At 45.4% G+C, this 12,928-nt stretch overlaps 1 protein-coding gene across 1 annotated transcript in view; it reads left to right on the top strand.

Moving 5' to 3' along the window:
- The window catches only part of LOC124545487 (waprin-Thr1), a 179,703-nt gene that overhangs the window by 146,587 nt on the left and 20,188 nt on the right, over positions 1-12,928 (top strand). The window contains exons 2-3 of the mRNA XM_047124431.1: positions 3,619-3,696; positions 8,848-9,012. Coding sequence (XP_046980387.1) covers positions 3,633-3,696; positions 8,848-9,012 — 229 coding nt within the window. The 5' untranslated portion in view covers positions 3,619-3,632. The remainder of the gene's footprint in view (positions 1-3,618; positions 3,697-8,847; positions 9,013-12,928) is intronic.

Genomic DNA, 12,928 nt, shown 5'->3' with positions numbered 1-12,928 from the left:
TTCATATTATTTTAGTCGCACGATATTCGGTAAGAAGATACAAATAATAATCAGAAAGAGTAGACGTTTGAGTTGCGAGCATATAATATACGTACTCTTCGATTAACCAGGTGTAACTATTGTTCTTAGATTTGGGAAATAATTGCCAGTCCGGGTGGAATAGATCTTGCAGTCGCATTGCGGAGGGCGTCGTTCTATTGATAAGTGCCACTTTTTTTCTCGTCCAATAGCGTCTGATCTCTGCAGTGAAGTAGGTGTTGCAATGTTTGCACATGGCCACATGTGTCACAATACGGAGTAGGTCGTAAGTTGATTTTGCAAAATTTTTCCGCTGTAGGCACCACCTCATTCACAACATCATACCGTACGAAAGTAACACGAGAATGAAGATTAGGACTGCTGACATTCATCCAAATTTGTCTCCAGTTCTTGCCAGCATACTTAAATTCAATAGGGTTATTCTGCTGCCGTTTTGCGAATGCACTGTAGATAGCTGCAGTATTGAATTATTGCAGGTGTTGATGAACGTAGCTCAACTAAACGTAATATCTGCGTATGTGAACGAGCTCGGAATGTATATGTCCAACATTTATCGGTGGCGTCAAATCTTGTGGACGTAACTGCTGGAATAGACTACCTGTAAGACCTGTCTAACTGCCTTGTATGATCCTTAATGTTCGAGTCAGAAAAATCGCCAAGCAGTGCAATTCAACGTCTTTAACGGCGAGATCACCTCAGTACCGAGGTAATGCGGTAGCCTTGGAAGAGACTTTAAAAATATTACCCCGCCAAATGTACCAGTCGGCAAGTGCTAGAATTCTATTCGCAATATCGGTAGGTATAGGTAGAACTGCGGCAACATGGTAAATCTTGCTGAGAACATAACAATTGACGAAGAGTGCCCTCTGAATCCTGTCGAAAGACCGCATGTTGTGCTCTCGAATCAAAGCTTGAAGGACGTTAAGGTTCTGTTCCCAATTCACTTTCACCACGTCCCCTGGATTTGGAGTGATGATCAGTCCAAGGTGCTTGAACTGGTGGGTTGCCTCTAACCGAGCACTGTTCGCAAAGTGCGGCTGTGGACCTAAGTGCAGAACTTTGGACTTTCGTTCATCGAGTCGCGCACCACAAGAGCTGGCATACTAGTGTACAAGACGACGCACTGTATCTAACTTTTCATTATTGTTGACAGTTACGCTGATATCGTCAGCATAGGCAGGACAGACCGTCTTCGTGTTCAGCGTTTGAAGTCCCGGTAAAGTGACACAAAACGTGTTCAGCAGTGGCACGATAGCTATGGCGAAAAGAGTCGTAGAAAGCGGGCACCCTTGTCGCACACCTTGTTGAATTGGCACAGGGGCTGTTAAGAGGCCTTTGAATTTCCGGCGGGAAGACGTACTGAAAATACATTTCCTTATTATCTTTACTAAATGCTGATTGAAACCCATTTTTTCCAGGGTTCCGAACAAAAATCTGTGGTTAGTTCTATCAAATGCCTTGTCGAAGTAAAAAAATACTATTGACAACATGGTCTTGCAAATCCAGGTCAAATACGCAATATCTCCGTATTCGCTCAGGGCGTCTATCATTGAACGGCCATTGAACACACTCATTTGGTAAGAGCCAAGTACTTTGATAAGGACTGGGTTAAGTATGGGATTCATAATCCTAGTAAAGATTTTGAAATCGGCATTGAGTAGGGTTATGGGTCGCAAATTACCAAGTGCCTTTCATTGTGACTTTTTGAATACTAACACAATCAGCCCCTCGGAGAACTGCGGTGGAAATTCAGCATTTGTTAACAATTCATTATACATTATGGTCAGTTCGTCGCCAAAGACATCCCAGTACCGAATATAAAACTCAACCGATAATCCGTCTATTCCCGCACCTTTCCTCTTCACAGCAGACGTAATGACTGATTTAGCTCCCGAGTTAATGATGCTTGAAGGAGTTGTGCGTGGTCTTCCGCATCCACCGCTGCCGTAATGTGAGACAAAAAATCCTCCTCCGCCTCTACATCTATGTCAGGCGTGGAGTAAAGTTGTCTGAAATAATTCTCAATAAAAATCTTAATCGCGCCTTGCTCATTATAGACATGCCCATCGTCATCCGTCAGTTGAGTAATTATTTTTTTGTCTGCCTCGTTTAGCTTCCTGTATGACTCGTTAGAGGTGTCATCGGAAGCGCGTGTCCGTACTTGCTTTCCTGCCAGTGACTCACGGACCAAAGCGGTGATTTTTGCTTTGGTACGCTTTATGCGAAGAAAGTTGTCATGCCATGCAACTGAATTATTATGTAACTGTCAGAGACCGGTACACTAAAACACTAACGTCTGTTTTTGCCAGTACGCCTTGGCCCTGGCAAACTGACAAAGACATTCCTTTATTTGCAGTTTCACGAGCTCTGTCCACGAATGAACACGCTCCCTATACCTTGGTTGTCGCTGGAGGCTCCATTGCTACGTGACAACAAGGTCCTTCTTGAGGTCGTCGTCATCCAAGAGTGCAATGTTCCGTTGCCACACGCCTCGACTCCAAAAAGTTTTCTGCGGGACATGCCTAAGTGTTATATGAAACGCACAGTGGTCACTAAAATTAACAGGCCATATTTCACAATCCAAAACAGTGCCTAAAATGTCTTTAGATATATAAAATATGTCCAGACGACTAGCGGATGTAGCGATAACGTAGGTATATCCGGTCACCCGTGGGCGAAGATAGCACCAGGTATCTCTTAAGTCCAGCCTATCAGCTAAATCTTGTAACTCCTGACAAACATTAAAATTCGGACACTGGTCTTCCTTGCGTAGAACACAATTAAAATCACAATCCAATATAATCTTCGAAAAACCATTGGAGAATGACGGCACAATTTCATCGCGATAAAAAACACCCCTGCTCCGTCTACTGTTAGATCCTGTCGGGGCATAGACGTTGATCAAAAGCAAATCTTGAAATTGCACAGGAATTCCTCGTCATGTTTTTAGAATCGCTCTAGACTGCAGGGACATCTCTGGAACACACCCCGTGCGACCCACACTTCCAACTTACTGTCCACACACTACATTTGTAGTTCCCCTGCCCACTATACTCATTACTCGCGGCAGTCAATCTACCGATTCCCGTAAGAGTTTGAGCAATGCGAGTGCATCCGATCTGAAGGAGATAAATGGCCGGTAAGCCTTATCTATATGAAGATGGCATCTGTCATCAACGCCTGTAAGCAGCTAATGCTGTGGATTTTATTGTAATTTTATTTTTCGAGAGCTGCAAGATAGCCAATGGTATCTGTTCTTTGGAACAAGTACGAAAGAACATATGCCACCTTCATATATTCATATATTATCAGACTGGCTTATCCAAAAAAAGTCACTCTTCTTTGACTGATGTCACCATCGTAGAAATTTGCATTTTCTCTAAGAGTTACTTTACAAAACATTGATTCTAATGGCAGTAACATAGTTGTACTGCAGTGTGAGCCTTCAGTCATTTATGTATAATTATTTCTCACAAAAATTCATTTCGTGTTAGTGTATTCTCTTAAACTACCTGTGAATTACTCTCGCTAGTTTTAATTATAATAACCTCGTTATTATGTACAACATTTTATTTTCAGAAGCTTCGCGCAAGATGTTACTCTCGGTGATTACAGTTGGCGTGCTCCTAGTGCTGGCGGAAGTTTCTGCTCAAGGATGTAAGTATTTTGAGTTGATGGCGGGACTATCTGCTAGAAATGTTCTTAGCGTAACCATTTTACCTACAAGAGTCTCTTTTCTCATAGGGCAGTGAGCATCTCAGAATCAACGTTCGACTGTACAACAAATAGTAATAGTTGGCCGCTTCACTGTACAACAAATAATAATAGTTGGTTGCAAGTTAAATACATTCCTGCTAAAAACGTTAGTCAGTAGTTACGTTAATCTCCTGCAATAACATTTTCGACGTGAGTCTTATTGTAATAGCAAGATAAGACAACCCTGAAATACATACATTAAGGTGACCGGTAAATGCGTTAGGTAATTACGGCGATGGATCGAAACGGAACTGTGTCTTTTCTAAGGCCAGGGAATAATAATCGCATTAAATGATTCTTTGCCTTTCCTTCCACAATATACGTTGTACGTTTATATATACGAACATAATTGTGCAACGAAGCAGTCGTCCTAATCATGGTATACACTGATGAGCCAAAACATTTTGACTATTACCCACCGCGAGATTGAATGCTTCCTGGTGGTATCGCGGGTACGTAACGCAGTAAGAGAAAGAGTGTAAGCGGAAGAGAGACGAATGGACAGTCATTATAGCGAAGATACGGGTCGCAAATGTGGAAATCCATTGATCTGACAAAGGGCACATTGTTGTGGCGCTGCTGCAGGATACGAGAATATCTGAAACGGCGAAGCTAGTCGCCTGTTGGAGTACTACTGTCGTGAGTGCCTTTGGAAAGTGGTTGAAGGGCGATAAAATAACGAGCTGGGCGTGTGGTACTGGACAATCACGGCTCGTCACAAAACGTAGAGGTCGAAGGATCCTCCACAGGGTAATCGAGGATGGGGAGTGATCTGTGGCTGATCTGGCGACAGAATACAACGCTGGTGCAGTCACAAGTGTTTCGGAGTACGTTGTTGAACATCGAGCTCCACATCACACAACCGACTACATGTTCCTGACATATATATGATGATGGTATCTGTTCTTTCGGACATGTCCGAAAGAATAGATACCATGTTCATATACATATAGTTAAGGCTCACCGGCCATTTGACCATCTTCTTCTGTGCGGATGCACAAAAGGTCCCGAACTCTAACGGGAATCGGCAGTAAAGCCGCGAGTAATGAGTATAATGGGCAGGGGCTCTATGAATAGAGTGGGGACAATAAGTTGCGAATGTAGGTCTTACCGGAGGCGTGCCAGAGATAAGTCCCTGCAGTCGCACTATCCTCTGTGTCCTCGGTGGCTCAGGCGCCGGCACGGTAGCTCAGCGTGTTCGATCAGAGGGCTGCTCGCCCTCTTAATAAAAAACTGAGTAAAAGGAATCAACGATCAACTTGAACGGATTTCTTGTGACGTCCGCCCAGACCAAACACAACGAACAACACCAAACAATATGAAGGAAAAAAAAAGATGGATCGAGGGTGTGCCATGTAAGCAGGAGATCCCGGGTTCGAGTCCCGGTCGGGGCACACATTTTCAACTGTCCCCGTGACTTACATCAACGCCTGTATGCAGATAGAGGTATTCATTTCATTGTAATTACATGCTCCTGAGTTGACCAAACGACATCGTCAGGTATGACTGAAGTGGGCACAGCATCACAGAGTTTTCACCATGGATCGATAGAGAAGTGTCGCCTGTCGAATGAATCGCATTTCTTGTTACACCAGGACGATGGATGGGTGCTTACACGCCGTCATCCACATTAATGGCTGCACGAAATATGCACCGCGCCACAGATGCAGGCCGGTGAGGGCAGAATTATGCTATTGGGTTGGGCTTCCATGGGATTTGTGGTGGTAATCGGAGGCATCATGACAGCAGTGAGCAACGTGAACATTACTGCGGACCACCTGCATCGCCTCATGCTTGAAGTCTCCCCCCATGGCGATGACATCTTCCAGCAGAGTAACTGTCCGCGTTGCAAGGTCAGAATGAAGCTACTGTGATTCGAGGGGCATTAAAGTGAACTCACATTGGTGTCTTGGCCAGCAAATGTGCGTGATCTGTACGCATGGTAACACATATCGGACGCCAGCTGCGTGTCTGTAAACATCCATCTCGTAATTTGCGTGAATTTCCTGATCTGTGCGTAGTCACCTGGTGCCACATACTTATAGAATCCTGTCAAAGACTTGTAGAATCCTTACCAAGCAGAATGTCTGTTGTTCTGTGTTTCAAAAGTGGAACAACACGGTATTAAACAGGTGACATAATGTTTTGGCTCATCGGTGTATGTTTTAGATATACAGCATCTGGGTCTTCAGCACCTTTACGAAGATCTTTCAGACATGTTAAAAAAATCCATAAAAGTTTCTGCATGACTTAATACTTACCAATTCCCCAAGATCACAGTCTCACCCACCCACCCACACACATATCGATACCATCGTCACTTCTAAAACTATTCAAACTTCCATCTAATAATCTGTGATGGAGTCCGATCAAGTCCCATTATTTTAAAGCTTGGACCAAACTCGTCTCGCCATTAACATGTGTCACGATACAACACGAAAATGGACAGAGGCACTAACATATGCCTCGCATATGAAGCACTGTTTGCAACCCTCCTGTCAGCTTTATCGAATGCAACTTCAGTGGCACATGCGAGAAAATGCGTCGCTGAAACCGCTGCTCGTGTAACTACGAGAGGACTGCAAGACTTTGTGTTTAAGTCCTGCCTAAAAGAAAAGTAGAGAAAATGAAAAGAAGATGAACACTACACAGATAAAATGTAACAACAAGTGGCAACTGTATATCCTCTCCCACAAACGGTTTCGCACGCGGGAGTAATACAACCGAATAATATTTAGAACTCCCGACTAATTTGTTCTAACAGTAAGGCATCATTTCACCACTACTGGATTGACATCTGTGACCTCACATTCTTCACGAAGCCATCGAATTATACTGTAGTTTCTACGACCCGAGATAACATTGTTTGTGCTTACAGAGATGCTCCTTTTCTCTCCAGTTCTTGCAATCACGTAAGAAAGCTAACAGCTGCCCCCTCAAGTATCAGTCATTTTGTAGAGCATAACGTATTGGCCCAACTGCGTCGTAAAATTTTGTATCCACTAAGTCCGTGCAGCAGACCATTTCATAAAGTCGGTGGTAACAACATGTGTCAGGGCGACAAATTATAACTAAAGGAAAAACACAGCAGCCATGATATTTCAAGATTAACCGATTTCATTGTTAAGGCAAACTTTTCTAATTCTAGTACGCTCTACGAAAGGGCGCGTTGAAACCTGGGAATTGGTTGTGATGTATGTCATATCACTAGAATGATGAAGGGAGTTGTCCATATCTGTTTGCTTACCAGCCTCGCCTCCTTTGGAGTTGAATATTCCTATAATCATGCCTAATAGATTGAAATAATTGAAAGTCACAATAAGTAAACCACCATTCTGCTGTTTTAATTTATTAAAGTAAGGGTAAAGTTCGTTCATAAAATACGAGTAATGGAATGGTAATCGCTCATAATCATGTATTTTATTTACCTCGTGTGTTTGTGAGAGAACGCTTTACATTTAAATATATTATATCTGGATATTTACTTATTTCTGTCTTTATCATCTATTGTTTACACATTTGGAATATGTCGTGTTTACATGATTTTTAGAACTTCTTGCATGATGTAACTGATAACAAAGTTTTGTTTGATAATAGTACTGGTTATAATAAGTAATAGTAGTAAGTAATATATTATAATAATGACGAAGTAATTGTGAAAATAATGTGTGTTAGTAGTAGTATCGACGGAGATATCATCCTAAACGAATAAAGGAAATGGAAATTAAAAGAAGAACGAACATTACACAGACAAAATGCAACAGTAAAAGGTATGGGTGTGGCTAAAAGGACAGAGTGACATCACCTTATAACTAAACTCCATCCGAAAAGGCCTCGGAATGTCCAATGGTACCAACCGTACGCCGTGTCATTCTCATCCGAAAGGTGTCCCTGGATGTGGATATGGAGCGGCAAGTTGTCAGCACACTGCTCTCCTGGCCGTTGTCAGCTTTTATGATAGAAGCCGCAATTTCTCAACCAAGGAGCTCCTCATTTGACCTCACAAGGGTTGGGTGGACCCTGAATGCCAACAGCGCTCTGTAGATTCCGACGGTCACCCATCCAAGTGTTAGTCAAGCCCAACAGCACTTAACTTCGATGATCTGACGTACTGGTGTTACCACTACGGGAAGGCCGTTGGCATAAATGCTGATGAACCAAAACATTGTGACCGTAACCGATAGTGATACTGAATGCTTCGTGTTTACACTGCGGGCACGTGATGCAGCAAGCAAGTTTCAAATGGCTCTGAGCACTATGGGACTCAACTGCTGAGGTCATTAGTCTCATAGAACTTAGAACTAGTTAAACCTAACTAAGGACATCACAAACATCCATGCCCGAGGCAGGATTCGAACTTGCGACCGTAGCGGTCTTGCGGTTCCAGGCTGCAGCGCCTTTAACCGCACGGCCACTTCGGCCGGCCAAGCAAGTTTGGTGGTGTACTCACACAGTAGGTACTGTGTAGCTACGCAGACTTCCACAGCCCTAGGTGCTAGCACTATAGCATATCCAAAAGATGTCCCCATAGTAGCCTTGCACTCTTTGGAGTGAGTGCACAAAGTTCGCACAGTCTTCATATGTGTCGGAGACTGACCGCTTGCCTATAAAGAATCGACTAGTGAGGAACCTCGGAACGGAATGCATGTCCGTCAAAATTCCGTCAGATGACTGTTTAGTAATTTATCAAGAGTGGTTCGGTGGTACAATAGTCGGTGATTCTAGGATTTTTGTATTTCACTTATCACTTCTTTCATCTGTGGAAATGTTTATTGACGTGAAAAATACCGAGCTGCACCGTGGCTCGGAGTCCACCTATAACTGTAGGTCCCCTATACGCGCTGCGTTAATTGTAATGTCAGAGGAAGACAGAGACATGCCACTTACAATGCCTAGAAAAGCCCCGTGGTGTTCAATCTAACCCTCCGACTGGTTGCAGCTTTACCTTTTTAACATACGAGGAAGTGATTTTATTCTTTGACGTAGACAGCGGTGCAAACGTGCGCCGTCTCTGGCGCTGGCCTCTGAAGTGTCGCTTTGTGCTGTTGTCAGCGCGGCCCGGCCACTGCCCGCTGGCGTCGACGGTCAAGCAGTGCACGCCGCGCTGCACCAGCGACTGGCAGTGCCTGTCCTCGGCGGAGAAGTGCTGCCCCAACCTCTGCGGCTCGCACTCCTGCGCCAGGCCCTCCTCCACCAGCGTCCAGGACAAGTACTCAGGTCAGTCCTCAAACGTGCTCTCTCGATAGACAAACTTCTTCAAAGCAATGATATTCCAGCTAAATTTCTTTCTTTCTTTCTTTCTTTCTTGGGCCTTTGTCCCGCTCCAACGCGGGGTCGGCTTTGTTATGACGGATTTGGCAGTGTTACTTTCAGAGGGTGGCCGGATGCCCTTCCTGCAGCCACCCTGAACCCCCCGGGACGAAAGTAGTGTACCACAGCTGTCTGCGTCTAGTGTAAGTCATGAAAGAGTGCGAACGTTTTCAAATGTCTGTGAGTCGTGTAACTGAGGCGGAACTTGGGGACCAGTCCGGTATTCACCTAGCGGGATGTGGAAAACCGCCTAAAAACCACATCCAGGTTGGCCGGCACACTGGCCCTCGTCGTTAATCCGCCGGGCGGATTCGATCCGTGGCCGGCGCGCCTACCCGAGTCCAGGAAGCAGCGCATTAGCGCTCTCGGCTACCCTGGCGGGTAAATGATATTGCAGCTAAATGTCATTGCAAAATGTGAGTTCTTTAAAAGTTCCGAGTGCGTATTTTGTCGCGTCAAGATGGGGCGTCCCAACGGTGTAATGCCTGTGATAAAAATTGTTTAGTGATCTGAAAAGATAAAAAACATCAGTAATAGATATTCTCATTAAAAAAATAATATCTCAGGCCAAAGCATTTTGATTATCTGGCCGTCATAGTTCTGTGACTCTCGAAGTTTAATGAAATTCTTACTCTGAAAAAAATGTAAAAACTAATGTAATCGGACTTTGATATTGGCGAATATATGTTCTTTCTCTATTACAAGAATGAGTAAGGAAAAGCGCACAAATGAAGCTTGACATATAGTCTCTTTTCATAACTATGTTAGATATTTTTGAAAAACGAATTTGACGTATCAGTACTAACTTCTCTTTTTCAAGTGGAAGTTTAGTAATTTTTGCTGCTAGTATCGTATTTCCAAAAGAGAAGAATTCGACTGTGTTTCATTCTTCGAAAGTCGATTAGTGTTTTCGGAGGCATTACGATACACTCCTGGAAATTGAAATAAGAACACCGTGAATTCATGGTCCCAGGAAAGGGAAACTTTATTGACACATTCCTGGGGTCAGATACATCACATTATCACACTGACAGAACCACAGGCACATAGACACACGCAACAGAGCATGCACAATGTCGGCACTAGTACAGTGTATATCCACCTTTCGCAGCAATGCAGGCTGCTATTCTCCCATGGAGACGATCGTAGACATGCTGGATGTAGTCCTGTGGAACGGCTTGCCATGCCATTTCCACCTGGCGCCTCAGTTGGACCAGCGTTCGTGCTGGACGTGCAGACCGCGTGAGACGACGCTTCATCCAGTCCCAAACATGCTCAATGGGGGACAGATCCGGAGATCTTGCTGGCCAGGGTAGTTGACTTACACCTTCTAGAGCACGTTGGGTGGCACGGGATACATGCGGACGTGCATTGTCCTGTTGGAACAGCAAGTTCCCTTGCCGGTCTAGGAATGGTAGAACGATGGGTTCGATGACGGTTTGGATGTACCGTGCACTATTCAGTGTCCCCTCGACGATCACCAGTGGTGTACGGCCAGTGTAGGAGATCGCTCCCCACACCATGATGCCGAGTGTTGGCCCTGTGTGCCTCGGTCGTATGCAGTCCTGATTGTGGCGCTCACCTGCACGGCGCCAAACACGCATACGACCATCATTGGCACCAAGGCAGAAGCGACTCTCATCGCTGAAGACGACACGTCTCCATTCGTCCCTCCATTCACGCCTGTCGCGACACCACTGGAGGCGGGCTGCACGATGTTGGGGCGTGAGCGGAAGACGGCCTAACGGTGTGCGGGACCGTAGCCCAGCTTCATGGAGACGGTTGCGAATGGTCCTCGCCGATACCCCAGGAGCAACAGTGTCCCTAATTTGCTGGGAAGTGGCGGTGCGGTCCCCTACGGCACTGCGTAGGATCCTACGGTCTTGGCGTGCATCCGTGCGTCGCTGCGGTCCGGTCCCAGGTCGACGGGCACGTGCACCTTCCGCCGACCACTGGCGACAACATCGATGTACTGTGGAGACCTCACGCCCCACGTGTTGAGCAATTCGGCGGTACGTCCACCCGGCCTCCCGCATGCCCACTATACGCCCTCGCTCAAAGTCCGTCAACTGCACATACGGTTCACGTCCACGCTGTCGCGGCATGCTACCAGTGTTAAAGACTGCGATGGAGCTCCGTATTCCACGGCAAACTGGCTGACACTGACGGCGGCGGTGCACAAATGCTGCGCAGCTAGCGCCATTCGACGGCCAACACCGCGGTTCCTGGTGTGTCCGCTGTGCCGTGCGTGTGATCATTGCTTGTACAGCCCTCTCGCAGTGTCCGGATCAAGTATGATGGGTCTGAGACACCGGTGTCAATGTGTTCTTTTTTCCATTTCCAGGAGTGTATTTAGAGCTGTCGTGTCAGGCTGGGAGGCGCTCCAACTTGACGCAGCTTAGAGTCTACTTGCAAAAGCGGCACTCACAAAATCACAAAAAGAACTGAAGAAGTCTAGTCATGCTGATAAGCTGATTGAAACTGGCAAATGAGTTCAGGATCAGGACGTGTTTCCAGTGATCGTGAGGAAGGAGGGGACGTTTGAAGTGTCTCCTTCCTATTTTCGTAAAGGTTTAGGTCAAGCTACTACCTTAAAAATGGTTAAAAGATTGTAAAATGATACCTTACTGGTTGAATATGACAGGTGAAAATACTAAGACAATCTAAAATTTGGATGAATTTGATATAGTTGGTGAGAGATTCCTTGCTGGTTGGTGTTGACAGGTCGAAACAGGAGAAAATACTAACGAAATCTAAAAAAATTAGGTGAATTTGACATAGTTGTTGAGATGCACACCTTCCTCGACTCAGGCTATGCTGTGGTAACATGCCGTGACGTAATGGAGTGGCTACCTCGGAACTGAAACAAGAAGAGTGTCACAGGCAATAAGTCGATGTGATGCAAAGAATGCGAAGAAACAATGGAGGTATACAGAAGACCGCCATCTTTATTGCGACCCTCAATTCTCCATCGCTACCGTAGTACCATATGGCAAGTTTCTTTCTGTTTAGGGCTACATTTTACATACCCAACTCTACGATGTGTTACGAATGATAGCGATTTGGCCACACAACACTGAGTTGCGAAGGTGAAAAAACTTGCGGGCAATGTGGAAAGGCAACCCATAAACCTGGCACTGACCAGCAGTCAGCTAAATGCATCAATTTGTCTGGGAGACACCCACTCTGGAGCTCAGACTGCACAATATTCACTGAAGAAAGAAAAAGCAAGGAAATAAACGTGACAAAAAGGATCCCTTATGCAGAAGCCAAGAAAGAATATAAGATGACGAAACCCCCAGTCTGTGCCACGTCCTACGCTTCCTTGGTGGAAAAACATGTCACTAAGGTGGATATTTCGACGCAAACCACGTCCAGAGAAACAGAATCTACCGTAACACCCATACCTGGATATGTACCTGCAAAAGCGAACAGGGTAAGGATACAGTACCCCAGGCAACCATGACACGAGATAAAAGGGAACTTTAACACTCAATGTAAAGAAGGCGCCTCTAAAATTACTCTTTCCCGCCAACCGCAAAGGGAAAAGCGCCAGGGAAACGAAACAAGCCCGACGTTCGAGTCAAGAGCCGTCCTGGGTATCACCAGACGTCATACTGGCACGTCGGATTCATGAAGAGCACATCACAGTCAGTCAACTGTTTTCGAGCGGAGTGAATGGTCCGTTGAGACACTGATGCGTCCATCCCAAAGTTATCAGGAACACCTAGGAGGCAACCTGACCTTTGGTGGAATGATGAGCGTAGTTCTGCAATGATGAACAGGAGGGCGTCTATGCAAAGGTTCAACCGGTGCCCAATGG

Source organism: Schistocerca americana, chromosome 1 (genome assembly GCF_021461395.2).
Source record: "Schistocerca americana isolate TAMUIC-IGC-003095 chromosome 1, iqSchAmer2.1, whole genome shotgun sequence".
Taxonomy (NCBI): Eukaryota; Metazoa; Arthropoda; class Insecta; order Orthoptera; family Acrididae; genus Schistocerca; species Schistocerca americana.
Note: the sequence above shows the minus strand (reverse complement) of the source record. Positions and strands in the feature narration are given on the sequence as shown.